The 26,948-nt window shown below is 29.6% G+C and overlaps 5 protein-coding genes across 6 annotated transcripts; 4 read left to right on the top strand and 1 right to left on the bottom strand.

The window, feature by feature from the left end:
• Nucleotides 1-2,365: 2,365 nt before the first annotated feature.
• Nucleotides 2,366-12,046, bottom strand: LOC124939667 (homeobox-leucine zipper protein HOX17-like). The gene is made up of 6 exons (XM_047480121.1): nt 11,869-12,046; nt 11,633-11,799; nt 11,483-11,562; nt 11,199-11,396; nt 3,431-3,485; nt 2,366-2,440 (listed from the first exon to the last, which is right to left on the bottom strand). The coding sequence occupies exons 1-6, from the start codon at nt 12,044-12,046 to the stop codon at nt 2,366-2,368; spliced, it is 753 nt and encodes a 250-aa protein (XP_047336077.1).
• LOC124940710 (serine/threonine-protein kinase D6PKL1-like) lies at nt 6,740-10,191 on the top strand. Of its 2 annotated transcripts, XM_047481243.1 has the most exons (4): nt 6,740-6,879; nt 6,976-7,046; nt 7,517-8,574; nt 9,047-10,191. In XM_047481243.1, the coding sequence occupies exons 3-4, from the start codon at nt 7,523-7,525 to the stop codon at nt 9,918-9,920; spliced, it is 1,926 nt and encodes a 641-aa protein (XP_047337199.1). In that variant the 5' UTR covers nt 6,740-6,879; nt 6,976-7,046; nt 7,517-7,522; the 3' UTR covers nt 9,921-10,191. The 2 variants fall into 2 exon arrangements, with proteins under 2 accessions (XP_047337199.1, XP_047337200.1); XM_047481244.1 differs by lacking the exons at nt 6,740-6,879; nt 6,976-7,046 and having other exon boundaries at nt 7,499-8,574.
• A 1,413-nt stretch (nt 12,047-13,459) lies between the features above and the next one.
• Nucleotides 13,460-17,047, top strand: LOC124940711 (putative uncharacterized protein DDB_G0270496). Its single transcript, XM_047481245.1, has 12 exons — nt 13,460-13,858; nt 13,948-14,020; nt 14,102-14,176; nt 14,267-14,377; nt 14,455-14,497; nt 15,128-15,221; nt 15,605-15,707; nt 15,801-15,899; nt 16,006-16,032; nt 16,363-16,465; nt 16,545-16,629; nt 16,708-17,047. The coding sequence occupies exons 1-12, from the start codon at nt 13,650-13,652 to the stop codon at nt 16,838-16,840; spliced, it is 1,155 nt and encodes a 384-aa protein (XP_047337201.1). The 5' UTR covers nt 13,460-13,649; the 3' UTR covers nt 16,841-17,047.
• A 355-nt stretch (nt 17,048-17,402) lies between these two features.
• Nucleotides 17,403-18,707, top strand: LOC124939666 (transcription factor DUO1-like). Its single transcript, XM_047480120.1, has 3 exons — nt 17,403-17,641; nt 17,876-18,122; nt 18,186-18,707. Exons 1-3 carry the CDS (start codon nt 17,403-17,405, stop codon nt 18,642-18,644), a joined length of 945 nt encoding a protein of 314 aa, XP_047336076.1. The 3' UTR covers nt 18,645-18,707.
• Nucleotides 18,708-25,340: 6,633 nt separating this feature from the next.
• LOC124940310 (ethylene-responsive transcription factor ERF039-like) lies at nt 25,341-26,206 on the top strand. Its single transcript, XM_047480818.1, has one exon. The coding sequence runs from the start codon at nt 25,390-25,392 to the stop codon at nt 26,062-26,064; it is 675 nt and encodes a 224-aa protein (XP_047336774.1). The 5' UTR covers nt 25,341-25,389; the 3' UTR covers nt 26,065-26,206.
• The last annotated feature ends 742 nt before the right edge of the window (nt 26,207-26,948 follow it).

Here is a 26,948-nt window from a genome sequence, read left to right as displayed (position 1 = left end):
TATTTTCTCAAAATCATCACCATTATTATTATTTTTTTCTCTTCATTTTTTTTATATAAATTTCACTAACAAATGAGCCCTTAAGTAAATTAAAAATTATTTTTTTTATTTTTTAATTCACTTAAGAAATAACACATTTACCATCAAGTTTATCTTTATTTAATAAAATAATAAATAAAAACGTATATAGCTTAAATTAAAGTCCCAATCAGATTACTACCGTCCCTTAATATGAATGTGTAACGTCTTGTGGTGTGCATTTTTAAGTCGGTGTTAAATTATCGTCATAAATTTGAATTTATTTATTTTATTTATTTATTTTTTGTAATTGGAAATATAGTAATTGACCGTTACCAGTTGATAGGTTGACTCAAAAATTAAGAAAAATAGCCTCATGTCTGTTTACTTTAGATCATTAAAAAACGGCTACTTAATGAAGTGGGACCCGATAATATATGGCAGGTTTGTTTGTGATTTGAAGTGAGTGGGATAGAGGTCCCCAACTACCATTAAGTAATAAGTTATTACCAAACGAGCCCTAAGTACTCCTCCTGCCCTGACTGACCGGACCGTATTAATTGGGGACTTTGAACCAACAGAACAGAGAAGAAGCCACGGAGCATATCACTTTCCGACCAAACTAAAAAATACTGCTACCACGTGCGTCATATGCACATATTTTCTCACAATTAATAAATTAAAAATATTTTATTCATTTTCATTCAAAAATAGAAAGCAATTATTGTAAATTATTGTAATCTCTCTAATTATAGTTGGTTTCTATTATTAAATGAATGATTAATGATGATCCCGAGAGGAAATTACGTAATTCACACAAATTGACTGAAAAAAATAAATATATATATATATTTACTTTCTTTTCTTATTATTTTTTTTTTCAAATTACTTTTCAAGTTACTAACGTGATGTCATATCATCCTCTCTTTAATTTTTCGACTCCTTATCTTCTACTTTAGAATCTACTTACTCGGCGGTTACTTAAGGAAAAACAGCCATGGTCACACAAATTGTCTAAGCAAAAAAATAAGAAAATAAATAAAAATAAAAATAAGACAACGGAACAAAACTTGTCAACTGACGGACTCAAACCTAAGAACTTATGATTAATATTCATATCTTATTAACGCTAGGGTAGAATGATAAAATTAGAAAAATAATGTTCTAATATGTTTTAAGTTTTAACTAATTGATTGTACATCTCAACATCATATTTAACTGAGTTAAACTATTTTAGTTTATTTTTAAAAAAATATTATATTTTCTTCATTTTTACTTAGAATATAAAATAAATAAAAGTGATTCTTTTTCTATTAAGGTACCCTAAATCTTCTATAGCCTTACACCATCACAAATTTTAATGTCGGTAAGTCGTGTTAGGGTTACACGTCTTACAATTGATTAAGGTTTCAGATTACACATATTAAGGGATATATAATATTTTTTTACTTAAAATTAATTTTTTGATTAGTAAATAATTAAGGGATTGAAGCTTGGTTGATGCGATTAAATTAAATTTGATTTGTAATCAATCATATTAATGCAAAATAAAAATAAAATATAAAGGAAAGTTCTATAACAAAATAAAATAAAAAATATTTAACTAAACTTTGTTAAGTATTATAATTGTACAATTATTTTTTTTAGCTTAGAAAATTAATCAGGCCCTACTTTAATGAAGATGTTTTTAATAGGATGTATCCATGATCTTTAATCTCATATATAAAATGAGTATTGAAAACTGAATTTGAAGTATTTAATCTCTTATAATAAACTAAATAACAATATTAAGAGTGGACTTGTTTTTGTGTTTATCTATAAATGAAATAAGTGTTTATTAATTGAGTTTTCTTGTTTTAATTAATAGTTGGGGGCACATGGCATGGGTTAGCAGCCGTGGGAGGACCCCTTTCTTGTGTACTTCCTTCTCTCCATTGGTGGGTTTGTGCGATCAGTTTAATGATTTGTTATGATTAACAAAAAAGTGAGGAAATAAAATGATCAACTTTAGATTTGGATTTGAAGGAATCTTTATAATTATGAATTACCCAAGTTTGACAAGCTCAATTGGAATAAAGTTTTATTAATAGATAGAGTTGACACAGTATCACGAAAAAGTTTGTTATAAAATAATAGTCAATTATTTTGGTGAGATAATTTTTTATTAATTGTGTAATCCTTAAAGTTTATACCATAAAATTCATAACTAAGCTATCATTTATGTTAATTCGAGAAAATCTTATCAGGTAGATTTTAATTTATTGATCGATTTTAACGCGGGATATTTATATTTTCGGAAGGAATGGAGATGAATGCCTAAATTTAGATCACACACTTTGCGAAACACTTAACTCTGGAGGTTGAGACAACTGGAATGTCGTCTCACTTGGTGATTTGTGTTAGCCAATTTGGCCGTTGTCCTCTAATAGTTCAACCAAAAATTGCAACTCATTCAAAGAACCACGAAAATCCCTCACACACATGTGCAATCGGATCAGAAATTGGCTAAACAAATAATTCGAGAGAAGAAAGCGGTGATGATGAATTCTACTTCGGATGTTAAAAGAAATTGTATGGATAGAAAAAACGTCAATAAGTACACCTTTAACTTGGTCTAGAAAGATGGTGAGGATTTTGTAAACGTTACAAAGAATAATAAGATATCCAAAGACATGTTTAAGTTGCAGCTAGGTTTCTATGTTTTATTTTTCTTTTGGTTTTAATATTTTATCTTAGGATTACTTAAGTTATAACTTGGATTATTTTGTTTATATTTTGGATTATATGAATCATTTCAAATTTTCAAGAAATAGTAAAAATTACTAAATATTATATAACCAACGGCTAAATACATTAAATTAAAACTAAAATCCTCAGTTAAAGTTTAATAAATGTGTCTAAATATTAAAATTTAATTTAACACCGAATTTGTGCTGTGTTTTATCGATGTTATATTTAGTGCCGCTAAAACTCGTCTTTATGTTATTTTAGTGCTGATAGTTTTAGCAACGCTTTTTTATTAATATTTTCCTATTACGCAATAATATATCAAATGTGTTTTTACACCATATTTAGTAGAACGAATTCAAATTTTATTTTCAATTTTTTAAATAAAATTTAAACTAATTTAAATTAAATACAGTTTTGGATTTCATTATCGAGTTAGGGTTTAAACTCGAAAATCAAATTATTTTTTATTATTTATTTTAATTATATATTATATAATTTATTACATATATTTAAATAATTATATATAATATATTAATAAAATCGAATTCATTTCGATTTTATTATAATTTATTCGAATTCGGTTCGATTTTCTAATTTATTAAAATAAATTTGAAAAACCCAAACTTAGGAGGTCGAATAACCCGAAAAAAGAACCGATAAATAACCCTATTTGAAATACAACCATTAGTCTAGTGCCATTATTATTATTATTATTATTATTATTATTATTATTATTATTATACAGGGTTGTTTGAAGTTGGATTTGAATGAAAACAATTATTAAATTTATTAATAAATATAATTAAAATATATTTTAGAATATTATTTCATATAAATTAATATTTTAAAAATTAAATTTTAAATAATTAAATTCGGTTTTTTTTTCTGACCCTTCAAACTAGGGCAATGTTGCTCTCTTTTCATTATATTTATTATTAATTGATTAAAATTAAAGTATTGTTGTTGAAATTTGTGTTGATGAAGATGTCATATAGCAAAATTTAGATCTGGTGTGGGGACTAAATATACTTGTCACATATATACTTTCTAAATTGCATAATAAACATTGAACATGCACCGACGACATCTCATTATCTCAATATAGGCAGGCGGCTTAAAAGTAAAGGATAAACTTTTTTTTTTCTTTTTTTTTTAATACTCTAAAGTTAAAAAGAACAACAAGTAATTTAATTTGTGATTATGGATAAGCTTATTACAAGATTAATGATAGGGAAGGGGAGGAATCTATTTAGATTAAAGATCATGCTTCAACTATAAGTTAAGCATATAATTAATTAATTAATTAATTAATATAGAATTAGAATATGTAAAGAGGCTTAATACTTTACATAATGATGACGTGTTGATATATTCACAACACCTTTTGGATAAACCCTAATTCAATTCTCATATTCAATTCTCAACAAGAATTATCGGGTATGTGGGAAATTAAACAATCAAAATATTAATTAAACTTATTTATTTTTATTTTATAAGTTACAAAAAAAATACATTTCCCAAAAATAAATTTAAAACCGGCCAACCACGTCCATTAGAGCCCAGCCCATTGTATTGATGAGGGGAGCTTTTGTTTATTCTTCCACCTTGGGCCCACTGTATAATATTGGGCCGTATTTGGCCCAATTATATTCCATGAGACCTAAAAACAAACTCCCACTTACAATAGTATTAGGCCCGCTTTAATCTTTCACCAAAATCCAATAAAATTTATGATTTTCTTTTATAATTTTATTATTGTAATTTTGAACTGTATAATTGTAATTTTTAATTAAATTTCTTTGCTAAATTAATAACAACGGTATCAAAATAAATGTATTGAATTCAATTTTTATTAAATTTATCTTAAATAGATAGATGACTGTGGAACTAAAAAGAATGTTTAACTTAAAAAATATATATTTTTTGAATTAAAAATTTGAAGCTCATTTTTTATTTGGACTTAAACAAAAGTTGAAGAGTTTATTTTAGAATACTTTCCTAAAATAAATAAAGAAATGAAAGTACAATTACCAATTTAGATTTTGGACCATAATATTTTAATTATGGGGATTATGCTTTTAACACACTTCCCAGTGTTAAAAACATTCATTGATGAACAAGTTATTCTTTTAAGAAAGATGGACCCACAATAATCACTTGAATCTATTTGTAATCATGATCTCGGATTACAGTAAAATTATTATTATTTTTTAATTTAAAAAACAAGACACAAACTTGAGTTACTCTAATCATAATTAATTTGGTGGTTTAAATTATTACTATTATTATCTATTCTTGGAGATTTGTTAATGTTGATTAAAAAAATAAAAATAGATAGACCACATGCATGCATGTGGTTTTGATTTGATGGATATACCTTTGTTTCAATGAATTAATTAGTCAATTTCAAAACTTAATTGCAATTAGAAGAAAGGATAAGATTTAAATTAAATGTTAATAATTGTGGTCCATCATCTTAGCCCTATGATAGGACCCCTTTGTTATGAAATTGGTAGACAAGGGTAGCTATAATAATTTCATATATAGCTTCTTCCGATCCTCATAATAATTCCACCATGATCGATGTTCATTAAGACAACCCATAGGGATAGATTGTGTACTCAATTTAACCACACACAAACAAACATTATTGCATTTATTGAATCTATATATTATTGTGAATGCATTGTATAATAAGTCAAAATTGAACCGAAAATCAATCCAACTTATTAAAAAATTCGAACTTTTTTATAATTGTTGAGCCAAACTTAGTCGTTCGGTTGGTCAGTTTAATAACGATTCAATCATAAATAGATCTAAAGAAACGGATTATGATTAAATTTAAAACATATGTGTAATTGGTTGCAACTAAGAATTGATACATTTATTCTTGTTAGTTAAGTTTTTAAACCATTGAAGTATAATAAATATTTGAATTTTTGTTATAATAAGAGTGTAAATTATTTTTTGTTTAATAATACTATTGTTTTTTAAATTACTTATATTATTTAGTAATATTGAGAAAATCATATATATAAAAGCAAAAGGTAGAAAGTTGAAGCAATGATATGCTAATTTTTACTTTCAAACTAAATTTAACAATAATTTTTAACATAAAATAAATGTCAGACATTTTTTTTAAAACGTTATAATTTTAAATTTTTATTGTTAAAGTTATATCAAATAAGATTTTGTTTTAACAGTAATATATATATATAATGATGTTTAATTTTTAAAGTGTTCGGATTGTCGGGTCGAGAGTTATGGTTAATTTGAATATATATGTGAGTAAATGGATATTTGGGTCGGATTGTGGATTGACCCGCCCATAAACATTTTACCGTAATATTTTTTCACAATTTTTTATATTATTACTCATACAAATGCAGGGATACAGGTTAGTTTATTGTATATCTGACATTTATAAATAAATAAATAAAATATTGTAACTAATTTAATTACCGAGTAAATCTCGAGAGTTCTCGCTACTAAATTTTTAAAAATAGTAATCAAAAATTAAAATTTGTTGAATTTTTTTATTAAATTAATGATATTAATTTTACTTATTTATTTATAAATATCAAATATATAATAAGTTAAAGAGATTTATATAGAAACAAAATCTCATTTATTTTATCTTTAACAATCCTGAGAATTAAAAAAATATCCAAAATTTGGATTTATCTACTAATAATAAATACAGCATCCGAACACCAATATTTTGACTTGTAAAAACTATTTAATATTATATTTCAGTTGAATTACACCGTTATTACATTATTATTATTAAACAATTTGTAAAATAAAATAGATTAACTGAAGGTAATATACTAAAATATTTAGTTATGAAAAGATATGTTGATTAAAGAAGAAACCGAGGATGGCCCACGGCGAAATACTGACTTTCTTGTGGGTCCCGCCACCTTCCTTCCCCAGCCAGCAGCAAGCAGCAGCAGATACGTCTTCTTCTTCTTCTTCTCTCTTTCTCCTTCCCCCACTCCACCATCTCCTCTGTCTCTAACTAGCTCAGAGATTAAACGATGGAGATTATAGCGAAAGTCGACTGTTCCTTATGAATCATTCAAACAATCGCCGTCCACAACACTTATCGTTTACTGATACAAGAAGATTGTAAGCTCTAACCGTATCTTCTACTTACTACGTTTATCATTCACTAATCAAACTACCTCGCTCGCTCGCTAACGATCAGCTTTTGTTTTCTCACAGAAGAGGTTGCCGACTTCTGCGGCGAACTCTTGGATGTGAACTAACGGAACTTCTCTCCCTATGTATGCCTGGTAATTTCAATTCGACATTCAAAATTTTCTCATTCATGTTCAACTTCTGATTGATTGTTAGAGGAGCGCTAATCTTAATTTAATCCTTCAAGTAAGACAAACTAGTCAATCCATGAGAATTGAATATCACTCTCTAATTTCTAGATCTTCCTTTTGCCTCATTTATCTTGTTTCTACGTTTCATTTTCCTTCTCTTGAAAGAATCTTATTGCGTATCACTGTATCAGGACTTTTTAAGTGTGGCTGATTAATTAATTAATTAATAGCAAGATTGCTTTATGTAATATGTTTTGGTCTTCTGAGATCCAGCAACTGTATTTCTTGATCATGCTAGGGTTTATATAGGATCAATACGCTAGCTCCGGTGAGAAATCATATATTCATACACATTCATTTGGTTCTGCTGCTACATATTATACAAAGGATTGCAAAATTTAATCGATTATTGACAGGCCCCGTCTTATTTGCAGCTTGAAATGGATAAGTTGCTTCCACTACCAGAAGGCCTTACCTACTATGAGACTATGAGACAAAATAGAGATGATTCCGAATCTCAAAACCTCGTAGATATGGAGTTTTCAACCAATCTGACTTCGTGGAAGGCGAAATATCTGGAAGACGAAGAAGACCTTGTGTTTGAAACCATAACATGTATGCGCGAGAATGATTTGCTTGAACAAGTTGGTCCTAACTCCTTTTCAGGTGCTAGTCACCCACCTGAACCTGTTGATAGAGATCTAATGAAACCCATCCATGTTCCAATTGACCAGAACAAATCGAATGGTAAATTTTTGGTTAAAAGTTTATCAATAGAAAGACCTGTCAACGATGACATATTAATCCATGTTCCTGCCATCAAACCTAGTCCCTCTTCTGTTCTTGTATTAACAGAGAAACTAGTTGAAACCTCACAAAACAAAGGCAAAAGCCTCTATGTAGATTTAGTAGAGAAAGAATGTGTTTGGGATCCTTCTTTACCTCCAACTCCAAGTGGGAATGGGAATGGGAATGGGAATGTGAGTCCCCTGATCAAAGGGAGTTGTGTTGAAAGTGCAAAGAGTAGTGTCAGCCGTGCAAGTGATAGCAGTGGACTTAGTGATGAAAGTAACTGGAGTAACGTTACTGGTAGCGTTAATAAACCTCACGGAGGGAATGATCCTAGATGGAAGGCGATTACATCTGTTAGATCACGGGATGGGGTAATGGGCATGAGTCATTTCAGATTATTCAGGCGCCTTGGGTGTGGTGATATCGGAAGTGTGTATCTGTCTGAACTTAGTGGTACTCATTGTTATTTTGCCATGAAGGTAATGGATAAGGCATCTCTTGCAAGCAGGAAGAAACTAACACGATCTCAAACTGAAAGAGAGATACTTCAGTTGCTTGATCATCCTTTCTTGCCTACTCTGTATACACATTTTGAGACTGATAGATTCTCATGTTTAGTCATGGAGTATTGTCCAGGAGGTGATCTTCATACTCTTAGGCAGCGGCAACCTGGGAAGCATTTTTCTGAATATGCTGCAAGGTATACCTTCTTCTTTTTAAACATGTTTCAGTCATAGTAATCTGTTCTATATTCATTCATTAGATAACTTGGTTCTTTCATTATAAACCCCATACAGTAGTTGCCTATAAATTTGGGATTTACAGCTTGTTTTGAAGTAGGATTTCTTTTGAAATAACCCGATTTTTTGGAAAGAACTTATTTTTTCTTTGAGAAGGTGGATTATATATTTGGGGTTATTAGGGTCGTATGATTAAGATTTTGGTTGATAAATTGAATGATGTGACTGATAGTGGGATTATTATTACTTTAGTAATGTTTATCCAAATAACCCTTTATCAATCTTGAAACAAGGCCTAATGAGTCTATCATTGCTTAAAATCTGATTGTTATTGAGCCAAATTCCAATATGAGGAGAAAAGAGAATATTGTTTCTAATAGACTATATATGAACACTGATCTTACCTTCTTCTTCCTTTTGCTACAAAACCAGGTTTTACGCAGCCGAAGTATTACTGGCACTGGAGTATCTCCACATGTTGGGAGTAATTTACAGAGACCTAAAACCAGAGAATGTTCTCGTAAGAGAGGACGGTCACATAATGCTGTCAGACTTCGACCTTTCACTAAGATGTGCAGTTTCACCAACCTTAGTCAGATCCTCAAGCAACGACCCTTCAAAACCAAACGGAGCTTTCTGTGTCCAGCCTGCATGCATTGAACCAACATCTGTGTGCATGCAACCTACATGTTTCCTTCCAAAAATCTTCTCCCAGAAAAAAAACAAGAACAAGAACAAAACCAAAAACCCCGACCGGCTAACAATATCTTCCCACGCCCTTCCCGAGCTTCTAGCTGAGCCCACGTCCGCCCGGTCCATGTCTTTTGTCGGGACTCATGAATACCTTGCCCCAGAAATCATAAAAGGAGAAGGCCACGGAAGTGCGGTTGATTGGTGGACGTTTGGTATATTCTTGCATGAATTGCTTTACGGAAAGACACCATTTAAAGGTTCGGGAAATCGCGCTACTTTATTTAAAGTTGTCGGGCAGCAACTTAGATTTCCTGAATCTCCCTCGACTAGTTACGCTAGTAGGGACCTGATTCGCGGATTACTCATGAAGGAGCCTCAGCATAGACTTGGGGTTAAAAGAGGGGCTACTGAAATCAAGCAGCATCCATTTTTCGAAGGGATTAATTGGGCTCTTATCAGATGTAGTACGCCTCCAGAAATACCGAGGCTTGTCGAACACGAGCCACCACCCCGTCAATGTGTTCCTTCCGTCGATAATGGAACGAAAACAGTGCTGGTGGAGGATGGCGTGAAACCTCCTGATGGTAAATTTCTGGACTTTGAGTTCTTTTAAGTAATGTCTTCTTGCTGATGCATTTCAATTATATGTTCTATTTCTTCTTTATTATATATATGTTCTCATGATGGATTTCCTTCCCTACTAAGTATATAAATATAAATACACTTGAAAGGATTTATTTATATATGCATTCATCAAAATAGAGGAGGATGAGGGTGTGACCCTGGTTTGTTTTAGTGTTTTATGTATTTGAACTAGGTTTAATTAGACCATTTGTGTGATATTGAGTACTAATTTTGTAATGGATATTATTATTATTATTATTCACATGTAGCTATGACTTAAATTCAAATAATCCACATCAAAGTTAAATTCAGTTGATTCGCTTAAGCCATTTAGGGTAGGAGAGGCTCAAATCTGTTGTTCCAGATTTTGTGTTCCATTATGTACTACGTTCACAAAATAAGTTGATTTTTCATTACTTTTGACTCATTCTATAAAATAATTATTTTTTGTGTGAACGTGGTACATAGTATAGAACACAAAATCTAGAACATCAAATTTAAACTCTAGAAGAAATTGGTAGAAAGAAATTGCATTTAAATACAAAATGTGTTTGACTAGATTTGTTTGCGTTAGTTTATTACAAACGTCAAGCTCATAATCCCAGTTAACTCATTACACAAAACACAAACGTTAAACCCTAAAAGATGGAATATTTTTGAATTTGTCTTCTTAATATAGAAAGAACACTAAAAATAAAATAGCAGAAGATGGTTATGTAGAGTGTAGAGGTTATTTAAATAATTGGAGATGAAAACAACTATGGTTGGTGAGATGTGAGGGAAAATTATAGGATTTTAATAAATAAATTGAGATATATTAAATAAAGACAAGGTCTTAAAATGAAAATTGAAAAATGAAATGAGTGTTGGCTTTCTTTCCCATCATGAGCACTCACTTCTGACAAAATCATTCTCTCCTCTTGAAAAAAGATTCAGATTCTCCCTGATGATTGATCTATTCAAAATACTTTCAAAACAATAATAATTTGATTTCACCCCCTTTTCAGTAGTCTTTATGGGAAACAAGACTATATGGAAATAACCCTAAAATAGATATCATAGAATCTCAGATAATATTTCATATATAATTAATTACCTTCTTGACCCCTCAACTCTACACAAACACACACAAACACAATTATTCAGAGTTAGTTAACCCATGCCAGTTCCAAACATTACATTGATCAAATGATCATTAGATCAAATAAAGGAATTAGATGACTCCCCTCTGATTAAGGTTCCCTTTGATGAAGAAAGTACATGAGTGACACGTTCACAAGAAGGGCACATAATAAGGGTAGTAGAACTAGCAAGTTGGTTCATTTGTGGATTAAGTTGACATGTCTTCATTTTCATTCCTCGAAGCTCCTTCAATTCTTTCTGCAATTGCTTGTTCTCTTCTTTCAACACATCTCGATAACTCATTAGATGATCCAAGTCTTCTCCACTTTGCTTTAACTTCGTCCTGAATCATGTTTAACAAAATCACAACTAATTAATTTCAAAAAAGAAAAACCAAACAAGGGTTTGTTTGAATTCAAGCAGTCTCACCTTGCTCTTCTGTTCTGAAACCATACTTCAACCTGTCGTGGCCTTAAGTTCAATTGCTTGGCTAATCCCATTTTTTGTTTCTGATCGAAACACCACCATAAGTTATTATATATCCTTAAAAAGAACAAGATTAAAGGAGATGTTAATTACCATAGTAGGAGTGATGAAGTCTTTGAATGTCTCCTCCAACACGGCGGCCTGTTCTTTGGACAGCCTGAGCTTTTTCCTCGCCTCCCCATCACCGCCGTCCACTGCTTCATTCTCCGGCGGCAGTACATTCACATCAAGATCAGACCTCTTTCCAACATTTTCAGTATCTACATGAGGATAAATAAGTTTTAAATAATATATTATATTGTAAAATGAAGAGGAGTAATATATATTACCGGAAAATGATTGAAGTATTTGATCATTATTATTATTATAATTAATGATGTCGAATGAGGAGGAGTGGAACAAAGAGGAGAGGTGGAAGGGTGAAGTGGCCGGTGATTGGGTGATCTCCGGGCACCGGAGACTCAATGACAGGGATAGTTGACAGTCATCGTCTTTCTCTCCGGCCATTTTCTGCAATAAAACAAAAAATGAAGAACAACTCTCTAGATGGTTATTAATGGAGTCAGGGAGACATCATGAAAGCATAATATTATTATTATTTATTATTTATTATTTATTATTATGTGTATAATCAAATCAATCAATCTTTACAAAGGGAAATGTGTAGAAGAAATGCCCATATATAGTAAATATTTTTATCCTCATTTAAGTATAGTTAAAGCCTTGTTTGATATTTATATTCTCTCCTCTTACAAAAAAAAAATCAAATTTTGTTAACTTATTCACTATAATTATTTGTTTTTTTTAGGCTTGTTCAAATTAGGATTATTTGAAAAATTTAGATTGAGAAAAAAATAATGATCGTTCATGATTGTGAGTTTTTTTATAAAAAATACTAAAAGATATTTATATATTTAAATAAAATAAAAAATAATAATTTAAAATAAAAAATATTTTAATTAATGAAATGAGTAATATAATTAATAATAAGTGATTAATTGAAAATTTAATTTTATATAAATTAAATAAAAAAACTTTTCTCGAATAAGGCTTTGTGCCGCAAATGGTTGATTTTTAAATAACACATTTCAAATAACATATAAATATTAATCTCTTAAGTAACCTATATTCTTTTTAAAAAATTCAATTATAATTAAATATTATTATTTTTTCATTAATTACATCAGTTAATATTTTAATTTATTATTAAAATACTAAAAAACACCTTTTAAAAAAATAATAATTTTATTTTATCATTATATATTAATATGCCGATTAAAAATATTTATCAAAAATATATCTTTAAAATCAACACCATTCAATATTTTTAAATAAACTTTCTATTTTTTTTTTATATATTTATCTTAAGATTATTTTTATTAAAATTAGGATCATTTGATTTCTTTCAAAAAACCACAGAATTGAGATAATTCTTCCAAAAATTAGTTTAATATAAGGTTTTGAATTCAAATTTGATTTTTTATTTAGATTAATTATTATTAATTTAATATTTTATTATATTATAAAATATATGAGTATTGTAGTTAATAATTTTTGGTTCAAAACATTGTTATTTGAATAATTAAATTTGTTTTTTGTTTTTTTTAGATTATTGAAAATAAATTATTTTAGATGATTTAGGTAAGTAGATAGTAAGAGTATAAATATATAATAATAAAAATAATTTTCTTAAAAAGAAATATCACACAGGTGTAGAACTAAATTAGTAGTACAAAATACAAATAACCCTAAACAAAACGAACAAGACCTTGAATGATGATACCAAACAAGGCCTTAAATTATTAGGCCAAGGGTGATAATGTATGGGCCGAATTCCTTACATGGGCTTTTTCTATTTACGTTTTCTGAGCCCAAGACCAAGATTTTATGTTCGCCCTCAACAGCCCTTCTCTTTTCTTCCACGCCGAAACCTCGAGAACGAAGATCGACTGCTATCCCATTGAATTTCGAAGAACAAAACGTGAAAATCATCACAATTTCACTTCTAGATTATTTGAAACGGACGTCTTGAGGCTTGAATTGAACTGTGTTTTTGACTTTGACGGCTGAGGCGCGAAGCTAGTTCCCAAGTAAGTTGATAAAGAAAGAGATGACTAAGAGAGACTATGAAAATGACGAATACGAGGAGGAAGATGATTCTGATCATGAGGAGGTAGACACAGAGGATGAAGAAATGGACGATGAAGAAATGGACGATGATGATGATGATGAGGACAATGAGCATGATGATAAGGCACAAGATGATGAGGACATAGAAGAGCTTCAGAAAGAATTGGAAGATATCAATCATATGGAACAGTAAGTTATTATAGATATTAATCTCATAGTCCTGTTTATATGAATGAATGAATACATGTTCTTATTTAGCCAAATATTGTCTTTTCTAGAGACATTTTGAGGAATTTGAAACGTCACAAAGATGATGATATTCTGAAAGGGCAGGCAGTCAAAAATCAAAAGGTATAATACATACTACCTTCAAATTCAGCACATTCTCTTTTACTTTTTACCAAAAGATGATAATTTTCTCTCTTTTGTAAGGCCTTATGGGACAAAACTCTGGAATTGAGAATCTCGCTGCAGAAACCTTTCTCTAATTCAAACAGACTTCCAATGGTGAGTTTGGCTGCTAAATTTATACTTAATTAATTATAGCTTTTCATGCAATGACAAATCATTATTGGTGTGGTATTGAAAATTGTGCAGGACCCATTCAGAGATTCTATCTGTAAGTCGAATGAAAGTGTTAATGAAGCTTACTCTGATTTGATCAACTCATCCAAGAAGACTTTGGAATCTATACTGGAACTCCAAGAGGTATTAGTAATACTTTTAAATATTCATCTTTTAAATGGTTCATTCTCCTGAATTTTTTGTATTCTAATATTTGGCAGGCATTACTTCAGCAAAATCAATCTATTACCCAAGCTACAGATGGTAAGGCACATGTTTTTTTGCTTCATATTGTCTTATGCCATATTTGAACGAGATATCAAGGTTTAACAATTTTACGGATCGATTCCATTTGTTATTTCAAAGGTGATCTGGGGTTATTTGAATAACCAGGTGGTTATTTCAAATAACCCTGTTTGATTAAGGCTAGGATAAACTAGGTTATTTGAGAAAAATATGTTAGGGTATAAATATATATTTTATAAATAGAGAGTATTTTAGTATTTTGGTTTATAATTTGAATGATGTAATTGATGATTAGATTGTTAAGGGGATATTGTGCTATTTAGATCCCAAATAACACAAATCAAACCTGGCTTTATACATCTTTAATGTTTGAGGTCTACTTGTCCTCGTAGTATAGAAGCATAATTTAATCTTCATCCTCTTCTTAATGTTCATTGAGTTACATGGACAGTTTACTCAACTTGAAGTAAATTGTTTTCACTTTCTTTAGACTACATGATTAATTTTCTATATCATATGCATTTCCTCGTCATTGTCATGAAATTTAGTGACGATGTGTAGATTGAGGATGAAGATCCCCTTGCTTAAGAGTCCATGGCAGGTGTTACAGATATGCTTAACAATTGTTATTTTTTATATGAATGAAAGGTAAACGTGAACAACCAATTAAGGGTACAGGTGCAGCAAGTTCTGATCTAGAATATGATGAAGAATGGTTGCGTATTTCTCAAATGCAAGCCAGGTTCTTCTTCTACCTTGTGCCAGTTTCAACTTACCCGTCTCATTTTTAACATTTTTATATGCAAAGAGTATTTGATACCGCAATATGGATACATCTTAATTATAAACTAACCCACCCCATGGTAACTTGAGTGCTAGGAGTTTTGAACTAAGAGATTGAGGTCTCTGGTTTGATACCTATTGAAATCACCTTGATTGAAGTGAGGGTGGTGTGATAGACGGTAAAAAACTTGTCTAAAAAGCATAGATGGTACTGTTAGATTATTCTGGATATTTTGCACATGAATGTTTTCATGGAGGTTCATTTGAAAACCAGTTTATTGAGGAGTTTTGCCAATTTGAAAAATATGATTACATGAGAAACTTGTGTTTTGGATTTTGTAGGATGGCGTCTTTCAGAAACAAGTCAATTGATAAATGGCAGAGGAAAACACAGGTGACAACAGGTGCTGCTGCAATGAAAGGAAAACTACAGGCATTTAATCAGGTTAGTTAGTCTCTTTGTCACTCTTAAAAATTCTTGCATATCAAAAGGCCCCAGCTCCGTTTGATCTCAGCTGATAAATTCCTTCTCATTCAGAATATCAGTGACCAAGTTGCTGCATATATTAGAGATCCAACCAGAATGTTAAAGGGAATGCGACTTTACAGATCAAAGGTTGCTGTATTTGGGACGACGGTATGTTCATTTCTTCAAAATATTATATATCAGATACAGACACTATTACAACCTTGGATCTTGTTGTGTACTAAACATTCTTCGGTTCACCACTTGTTACTATCAGGTTCAAGAGACAGCTGGAACAGAGCAGGTATTTTTTCCACTCGTTAGACAATCATTACTTGAAGGTTGAATGCTGAATTTTAAGTGCAAATTAGTTTAAGTTTTTGAAAAATAAATGCTGATAAACCAAAGAAAATATCACTATTTTAGTTATTTATATGCATGTCGGTTCGATGAAATGTGGAGAACTAATGTCGGGAAGTACATAAATGTAATTTGTTAATTGTCAATGGTTAAATTGTTTTTATTATATTATTAAGTTTAGTTTAGTTAATAGTGTTAGTAAATGAACCTAATTCAAATAAGCGATTAATTATATAGATTAAGTATTAAGTTGTGTTACCATTTTCTCTACCAGGATAAAAACGAAGATGGTGATCCTGAACTTTTGGACGACTCCGAATTTTTCCAACAATTGCTGAAGGAGTTCTTTGAAAATATAGAAGACCCTGCATCATCTGGTAATGTTATCTTAATTAACACAACATTTGTCAGGGTTCATGGTCTTTTAACTATTTTGTGATGACATTTTCACAACAGAGGCAGCAATGTATGCTCTAAAGAGAACGCAGAATAAGAAAAGGAAGATTGTTGATCGACGTGCCTCAAAGAGTCGAAAGATCAGGTACGTAACCAATTGTCCGTTATGCTAAAACCGCAATAGTAATGCTGAATTGAACGGGCTTATGTTTTTGTTATTTAGGTATAATATCCACGAGAAGATTGTCAATTTCATGGCTCCTCAACCGTTTAGCTTGCCTCCTATGGCTCCTCAATTGTTTGAGAATTTGTTTGGCTTGAAATCAAAGAAAATAGCTTCACCTGTAGTAGAATAGGAAATTCATGTTACTGGGTTAAAACGATTGTTTGTTTGTTTGTTGTATCGTCTCTCAAATGTTGCGTATCTTAAAAAATTTTGTTTCGATGTTTTATCCTTCAATTTAACGTTTAAGTGGATGACAATGGCTAGAACAATTTGCCCCATTGTATACTCATTTCGTTGAGTTCTCTCATTATATTTTATTATATTTTTCTTTATTTATATTTGTGTAAAATAAATAAAAAAAAGTTATCTCATAATACATTATTATATTTTAAATTAAATTAAAAGAATTGGGCGCGAAAATAGCGGAAGGAAGAAAGTGGGGCTAGTGGTGGGAGTGGGGAATAACCGCCTCAACCGTCTTTACTCTCTCACTACACTAAACAAAAGATCCCGCCATTAATACTACACTTTCAGAGAGAGAAAGAGAGATTTGAATGTTTGAATTCAGCTTTCTGAAGTGCAAAATTGAAGAATCAGGGAAGGATGTTCGACTCAATTCGTTGTTTACTTGATTGAATCAGTGATTTTTCGCTAATTTTAAGGAGATAGATAGATCGATCGATCGTCTGGAAATGAGTAGAGATTATTCTCGTAGGCAACGCTGTAATCAGCGGATACAGTTCGTCGGAGATGAGGAAGAAGAGATAAAGAAAGGACCGTGGAAGGAAGAAGAAGATCAAGTGCTCATAAGCCATGTCCACAAGTACGGTCCTAGAGACTGGAGCTCCATTCGATCCAAAGGCCTCCTTCGCCGCACCGGCAAATCCTGTCGCCTCCGCTGGGTTAACAAACTCCGTCCGGACTTGAAAAGGCAAGTTGTAATTCGGTATATTTGATCAGTATTGACAATTTCTACTTCTCTTACGCTGAAGGATCATTGAAATTCAAATTTTGTTTAAGTTAAAAGCTATAAACTGCATATTCGTCCTGTCCTGGTTAGATTAGATTAAGTATTTAACCTAATATGTGTTCAATAAAGATGGATAATGAATTAAGTTGTAACAACAGTTTATGATTATGGTGTTAGAATGGTGTGTTTGTGTAGTGGGGTGAAGTTTTCAACAGAAGAGGAGAGAATGGTGATAGAGTTACAATCACAAATCGGAAACAAATGGGCGAGGATTGCGACTCAATTGCCTGGGAGAACCGACAACGACGTGAAGAATTTCTGGAGTAGTAGGCAGAAGAGGCTAACCAGGCTTCTGCATAACACAAATTTGCCGGAATCATCGAATTCTCAAACTATCTACCAAGAAGGGGAAGCTTCAGATCATCCCGCAACTAATCCAGAGGTATCATCTTCATTTTTTGGCTCTCATTCATCTGTTAGAATCTAATATACATTACTTTTGAAGGTACACCAGATATTGAACTCATCAGTCAACATATTTGATAACAACCCTGAGATGATGATGATGAACATGTTACCATTTTCATTGCCATTGCCTGATTTATCAACCCAAGCAGATTTGTTCAATGCACAACATGTCGTACTAGAGATGCCTTTACCTTTACAGATGATTCCTGATCCCTGTTTCTGTTTGGAAAATCTTGAAGATGTGTTTGGACATGGTAATGGTAATGTTGGTGGAAATGGGTTAGTTGATAATATGTCGAGTCTTCCAATATTGGAACCACCATGTTTCAGCTCACTTGATGGGAATTGTCAAGGAAGTAACAGTAATGGAGAAAGAGGAAGATCAGATGAGATGAATGAATGCTGCCCTGAAATAACCGGAGAAGATATCTTTGATGACTTTCCTCCTGACATGTTTGATCATATTGAGACACTTCCTAGCCCATCAAAATGGTAAATTTTCATTTGTAATGAAATGCTTTCTTTTACATGTTATGGAAAACTTAACAAAAACAAAACCCTTATGCACATTATCTCTTTCTTTGTACCTAACAAAATTACCTTTTTTTTATAGTTGTTTTGGTGATAACTTTTGTCAAACAAAACTATGCACGATCATTTTCATAAAAAGTTAAACAAGATTTTGAGTTAATTTGAGTATTTATGACAATTTTTTGATTTGATGTTCTAGCTTATTGTTTTTTTTTCAAACATTAAATTCTAGCAAGTGTTAGTGGAATTTGGAGATTAGATCTATTTTAATGTAATATTATATATAATTTTAAATAAAAAAGTATATATAGCGGAATGTCAAAATTGGGTATGACTTAAGGCCTAAAAATATTTACAAAATTTTTTTAATAATAAAGTAAATTTGATGTTAAAATCGATCCTCCAATTTAAACAAAAATAAATAAATAAATTTTAATTTAAAGATTACTAGCTAGAGTCTTGATTAAGAAAACAAAATTACAAATTAAATTTGATTTTAGAAAATTTTAAATTAAAGTGGAGGCTAGCTTTTATTATAATTATTTTTAATTTATGTAATTTTGAGTGTTCATGTATAATTTTGCATTTTGATTAATTTTGAATGCCACAGTTTGGTTTGCAATTAATTAAGATTTTTCTTACTTTTAAGAAGATAAATATTTATCTAATTTGTTTTCAACTGAAATGCTATAATTTAAAAAAAGTATTTCGAAAATAAACAATAAAATAAATAATATAAAATATTAAGATTAAACTCATCACGGCACTAAAGTACGACTACGTCCTATTGTACAGTATTGCGGACCCAAAAGGAGAATATCTTAATATTTTAGGTAACCATTGCCAACCAATAAATTATAAGTAGCAAATTAATATTTATTAATGTCTTTCAATTTTTTTTTATTATATATCTAATTAAATAAAAAAATCTACATTTTATTAAATATTTGTTAGGTGCAACATCTATATATATATATATATATATTTAGACAGTATATATTGAAATATAAATGAATTATTTTTATAAATATTAAAAATTAAGTATAGAATTGAATCCCCACATGCATGAGTGTTTTCATATCATGCTTGTTAAATCCATCTATCAAATTAATAATTAATTAGTAGTAGGCACAATAGTTTGATGCATGCATTTCACTTAACATAGATGTTACATGTCTCCCAATATTTACACTTTTATTTTCTTTAATTACATCCATGATCCATACATATATATATATATATATATTAATTAATTACAAAATTATTATATATAGACTCATTTTAACCAATAAAATCAACTGTTAGAAGTATTATAAAAGAAATTAAAATTTTCGAGTTCAATTCTTACTTAAAGACATTTTTAAAATTCAAACAAAAATAATTAGATTTAAAATGTGATCTAGATAATAGGGACTTATGGTATGTGCACATCATTTTCATAAGTGAACAATTCAAATTAATTATTGCTAGTCGTCGACTTTATTTAATTATATTCATGGATTTTAGAATTTTTTTTTTTAATAATCTCTAATTGTTTGTTATATTTGTTTGGCCATGATTAATGTGACAATTAGTATAATTTTTAACCTATATTTTTGTATCCATAACTAGCTAGGTTGATTTCAAACCTATATCCAATATGAACCTTTTCTATTTAACTCATTAGAATAATGTATGGAGTAAAAAGATATACAAAAATATCGAATTTGATTCTCACTAAAAACATTTTAAATGAAAATGAAAAAGTTAAGAGTTGAATTAATTTTTTAAATTATAAATATATATATATATATATATTATTTATAATATAATATGATAAACACAATAATAATAAAATACAATAAAAGTATAATTTTTAGAAGAAACACCATTTTGGTTTTTCTTGATTTAATATTAAAGTTTTATAAGAATTTCAATTAATCTAATTTTAGTATAGTTTTTAAAGTTCAAACTAACCTAAAAAATAAACATCATCATAGCTTTATAGATAATGCTGTTACTTGTTAGAATAATTGTCTCATAAACTTCCAAAATAGTATGCATAAACACCCAGCTGCCAATTAGGATAAAATTAGGAGGTTTTTTTTGCTCAAGTTGAATTAAACAATTATTGAAAAATAAATCTTTATATGTAAAATTATTTATAAAGTAAATAAATCTATTATATATATATAGATAGATATATATAGATGAATGATAGAGAGGGAATTTGGTGACATAATTTGGTGAAAGAATTTGGTGAGGGAATGACTTGGCATCACCTTCATTCGTTGGAAAATGTAAAAGTGGGAGGAAAGATAGAAAAAAGAAATTATTTGATTTTTTCAACGAATAAGATTATGCCAAGTCATTCCCTCACCAAATTCCCTCACTTAATCATTTCTCATATATATATATATATATATATATATATATATATATTAAGTTAAAATAACATTATTTAATAAAAAAAATTAAGATTCTTGCAAGCAAACAAAGCTCAAGTTGTTAACAAGTGATTTAATTAATGGAAGCTTAATTAATTAATTAACTAATTTAGACATAGACAGTACTAATGATGATTAGTGTAGTGAAAAGATTAATGAGAGCTTCCAACAACTCCACTTATTTTTCTCATTAATTGTTGATGTGTTTAATTAATTAATTAATCAAATGCCATGCATGCATCATGTCAACATCTAATTAATCCTTTTGTAATTAAAACTCTAATTATCTAAATCCTCTAATTAAGTGATCTTATAAACACCTTGTTTGAATGAAAATTAATAAACTCTTGGCACAATCTTCTTTTTAAACATCCTAAGTAATATTCTTAGTTACTTACAAAAAAAAATATTAAAGAGGGATTTGGGAGATTTAATTAGATGTGAAATTATAGTAATTAAGAAATTAAACATTGTGTTTGATCTAACTAACTGAAATAATTTTAGTTATTGTATTTTTATTTAACTTTCGTCTTTTTTCACTTTACTTTTAATTTGTTAAGATGTCGTTATAAGATCTTATAATTTCCAACTTATTAATATTCTCTCCACTTTACGAGATTGATTAGTACGAGTCATTTTCGTGTACTATGGTTTGTATCTTTCTCTTGAGTACTTAATGTTGTTTTGCGACGTTTGTATGTGTTTTTATTTATGTACTTTCTTTTGGTGGAGAAAAATACTTATTATTTATTTACTTTGTTATATTAATTGTATTTATTAGATTATGAATATTTTGTTTTTTCTATTGAGTTTTTAGTGAAATTATATTTTAAATTTAATGAGAAATTCTACATTTTAAGTGAGTTAATGATAATACTATATTGTAGCATTTTTTCACATTTTACATGAAAAAAAATCATATCAAATACAATTCTTTTTTGCTGTTGTATTTATAAGTTATTACAAAATAATAGCTTTAAAAATAATGTTACCCTTTATATAAATAATGTACAAGCCAAAGTGGGTTAGAGGATATCTTAGGCCTCGTTTCAATTTTAATTTTTTGAAAAAGTGATATTTGATAAATAAATTTTGAAATTTAAATTATTTATAAAGCAATAATAAATAACCCTGCATTCTTGTAAAAATAAATTAACAAATATAAGTCAAACTATTATTCCATAGAAACTCAAATTAACTATATATATATATTAAAGTTTAAAATTCAATTCAATTTTTATCTGAGTCTTATTTCCTATGGAATCAATAAGGGTTCTCCTATATATATATATATATATGTATATTTGTATGATACTCCAATTTTTTTAAAATAAAATTTTAAAGAAATTTATTATTTATAAAGGTAACTTTGCTATAGGATTAGAAGTATGTTTTATTTATGTAAGCTTGGTAGATAAAGGGTCATTTTCTTGTCGAATTACAATATTCAATTCTAATAGGATCCGATCTTGCTAATACTCAATTCAAACTGGACCCGACATAATTCTCTTCAAGTCTACTCTAGACCCAACCTTAACCTAGCTAGTTAATGAAATGTAGAAATCTTGTATATATAAAATATCTCTTGAGAATTATTTTATTAAATAATGTTATGTTTCCAAATCAAATTCATTATAACACTAGTCCATTGTATATTGAAAAGCATTCATTACTCATGATAAAAACCAAAACCAATATATATTATAAATAATTTTACAGTATATGAAGTTTTGATTTTCTTAGAATAATTTCAAAATATATTTGTGAACTTGATCATATATTCCCAAAATTGAAAATTTTGGAGATTAAATAAACTTGAAAAATTAGGGACCTTTTTAAAAAAAATTGGTCAAAATTTGTGTCAATATGTTACTTTGGGATTAATTACTTAATTTGGAATAATAACTTTTTAGTAAATATAAAAAAATTCATTTATAGAAAAACATCCATAATATTGGAGTACACCTCACTGAATTCAATCGAATATTTATATGACGATGATTATGGATAATTTTAAAAAAATGATAGAAAGACCGCGTTTCTATACGAGGATCTAGTGAATGACATCTATATTAACAAAATAAAAATTACATAAACCCTATCCAATGCACTACAACCTTTCGAATTGCCACGAATTAAATTATTTAGTATTTTTAACCCCGCACAAAGATTTAAGCATTACATGGTGAGTATGGCCTACAAGTAAGAATCATTATGGAAACATTTTGGAAGGGGGCCATCAAACCTAAACATGTTGGAGGCGATAGAGATAGGTCATGATATGATTCTAAAAAGAAATTAGGGTTATATTAACCATGTTTGGGCGATTAAGTGAAACAAACCCTTGTAAGGCGTGGGGCTGAACCCGGCCATGATATTTCTACATTTTTGTCGTGGTTAATCTAAGACGAAAATAATATATGGGAAGAAGTTGTAACTAAATAAATTTTGATTCTAAAATTTGTCAATATACATAAGCTACAAATAATGTGTCATGCCCACTCTACCGTCTACAATGGGAGGAATTTAAATGATGCCAAAGTTACTTGATCACGTGAAAATAGAGGTTGAAAATTCCATTTTATTTTTGTATGATAGTTGTTAACAATTATTACAAATTCATGTAAGTTAAAAGTGTACTTTTCAAACACTTGATAAAATTCATAAAACATGTCCTTCATTTTTCATAATTTTAATTTCATCCACAAATTGTATTTTTATTTTTATTTTTGTTTAATAAATTGAATGGAAGTAAATGGTATATGTCCTTTTTGTTGGTGTGATCATTATCAGATTGAATTGAATGATTTTTCCTAAGATTTTTTTAGATTATAATTCTTTTTAAATAAATTAAATTCAGAAAGACTGTTCATCAAACTCTTTCTTCTTTGAATATTTTAATTTTATTTATATTTAAAAGATGATCATTGTTGGGCTCAAAATAAGATGTACATAAGATGTATGACTAAAACAATATATATATATATATATATATAAAGAAAAAAAACAATTATTTAATTTAATAAATACAAGTTGAGGGTAGTCTGTTATTCTGCTATATGTTGAGGGGCTATTAAATATCTTATTTCTGTATAAGAATAAAATTGGTGGAATTTGTATCATTTTTGTGGAAAGCTGAGGAATATGCCAAAAAGAATCAGCTACAACATGACAGAATGAGGGGCCATTAACTAATATAAATTTGAAATAAATAAATAAAATAACCAAATGACAAATCAGGTTTGAAATCAATAGCATGTTTTTTTTATTGACAAAAATAAAATAAATCATAAGGCATGTATAGACAAGGAAAAAGGTATTTAGGAAATTTTCATATTATTTAAAAATAATATGGTTTGATGATAAAATAAAAAATAAACTATATTATTTTCAGAACCACCATCACATAGATGTCAATTTTGTATCCCTCATCCAAACTTTATTATCGGACCTCACTTCGATTTCGCTCCAAATATTAATAAACACAATTAAATATATAACATCATTAAATATTTATTTGTTTTTCATATTTTATATAAAAAATTAAATTTATTTTTTATAATAATATTATTTTTAATATATATAATATTAAATTATTTCTATTAATTTATTAATAATTTTTTTTATAACAGTCCTAAGAATTTCTTAGATCTATGTTATAAGAAGAATTCTGAGATAAAATAAGTGGGGATGATAAATGCATTCTTAGCACTTACTATCTCTCTTACAATTAATTGTTGAATAATTAACATGGTTATTTGAAATTATTTGTTTAATCAAATTATATCATTAACCTTATAAGAACAACAAAAACACTAAAATACTTTTCATTTATTTAAAACCTTAAATTGTTCGGAGTATTAGAATGTTATTTTAAATGAACCCTAAATTCAATCAAGACCCTGAGTTTAATAAACTAAAAATAAAAATTTGTATAAAATAATTATGAATGAACGCTCAACCACTCTTTGGAAAATTTGATGAAACGACCTTAATAATAACTTTAATTAGGAAAATGACCACAGTCTAACAAATTTGAGCCCAATAAAATTGGTGAAAATGACCCTTCCTCTGTTATGACGAAAATATCTGATAGCACGGAAGCATCTCGTGATGGCATACTCGACGAATTAGGATTTTGTGGCGTAACGGGACTCATTTTTGTCCAAAAAAAATATGATGGGATCATTTGCGCATTTAAGACAATTACGAGGCATCAAATTTCCCCACTCTTTCCCACCAATAGGTTTTATACTCCATCATCTTCTCTTTGTATCTCTCTCCATGGAAGACCAAACAACCTCACAAGTATCCATCGCCGCCGTAGCGGCCGCCTTACCGCCGTGTATTTCCGACGAGGGCTTTTACCTAAAAGGGTTCAAGAGCAGTACTAAAATTGATCTAAAAAACAACAACAACAACTACCAAGGGACGACGACGTCGTATAGGGGAGTTAGAATGAGAGCTTGGGGCAAATGGGTGTCGGAAATCCGAGAACCGAAGAAGAAATCAAGAATATGGTTAGGAACATATCGTACGGCCGAAATGGCAGCTCGAGCCCATGACGTGGCAGCTCTAGCTATCAAGGGTAAATTGGCTTACCTTAATTTCCCCGAATTGGCACATGATCTTCCCCGTCCTGTAACCACTTCTCCCAAGGACATTCAGGTGGCAGCCGCCGCCGCCGCCGCCACTTTTGAAACGAAGCAAACCCGACCCGCCGCCAAGATTAATAATTCTTCCACAATATCGGATGACACTTCAAATGAATCATCGAATTCTGTCGATGATGATCAGTCTGTTTTTGACCTTCCTGATCTTTCAATGGATTCAGGGGATCGGAATGATGAGTGTCGCCGCCGGTACAGTTATACATCGTCGCCGTGGCAGATGGCCGGAGCCGATAATGGGTTTTGGCTGGATCATGAACCGTCGTTAATTCTTTGGGAGTATGAATGATTAGCGTATTTTAATCTTTTGTTACCTCGATGATTGAACGGTTCTAACTTACAATTTTTTACTTGTCCCTACAATCCACTATTGTGTATTTTTTTTTTTTTGTGTCCTAAATCATGTCTTCGATTATGATGTTAACAAGTGAATACTCAGTTTGGTCGTTGTCTTTTTTTTTTTTTTTTAATAAAGTCTCCATTTTGGATGGTTGTGAATTCTCACTATTTATAGTAAGGTCCAGAGCAATAATTTAATCAAATTGGGCTTGCAATAAGTTATTATAAATTTAGTACAATGCATTCATACAATAAAAATATATATGTTTTAACTTTAGTAATATATTTTGGAGTAGGATATTTAAGAATGAAGTTAGGTTATTTAGAAATTGTCATTATATATTATATTTAATCAAAGAGAATCTATATATATATAATGATGCTTAATTTTTAAAGTGTCCGGATTGCCGGGTCGAGAGCTGTGGTTAATTTGGATACTTGGGTCGGATTGTGGGTTTACCCGTTTTTAAATTTAAAACGGTTAAAAATAAAATTAAAAATGCTAGAGGTATGTTTCGAACTTGCAACCTAACATAACAAGTACAACTCTTTAACCAACTAGGCTACAAAAACTTTATATTTTAAATTCAACACCAAATTTGATAAACGCGGGACGTTTTAACATTAATATAAGTTCAACTTTTTAAATAACTAATCTATATATATAATGATGCTTAATTTTTAAAGTGTCCGGATTGCCGGGTCGAGAGCTGTGGTTAATTTGGATACTTGGGTCGGATTGTGGGTTTACCCGTTTTTAAATTTAAAACGGTTAAAAATAAAATTAAAAATGCTAGAGGTATGTTTCGAACTTGCAACCTAACAAAACAAGTA

This window comes from Impatiens glandulifera, chromosome 5 (assembly GCF_907164915.1).
Source record: "Impatiens glandulifera chromosome 5, dImpGla2.1, whole genome shotgun sequence".
Lineage (NCBI taxonomy): Eukaryota > Viridiplantae > Streptophyta > Magnoliopsida > Ericales > Balsaminaceae > Impatiens > Impatiens glandulifera.
Note: the sequence above shows the minus strand (reverse complement) of the source record. Positions and strands in the feature narration are given on the sequence as shown.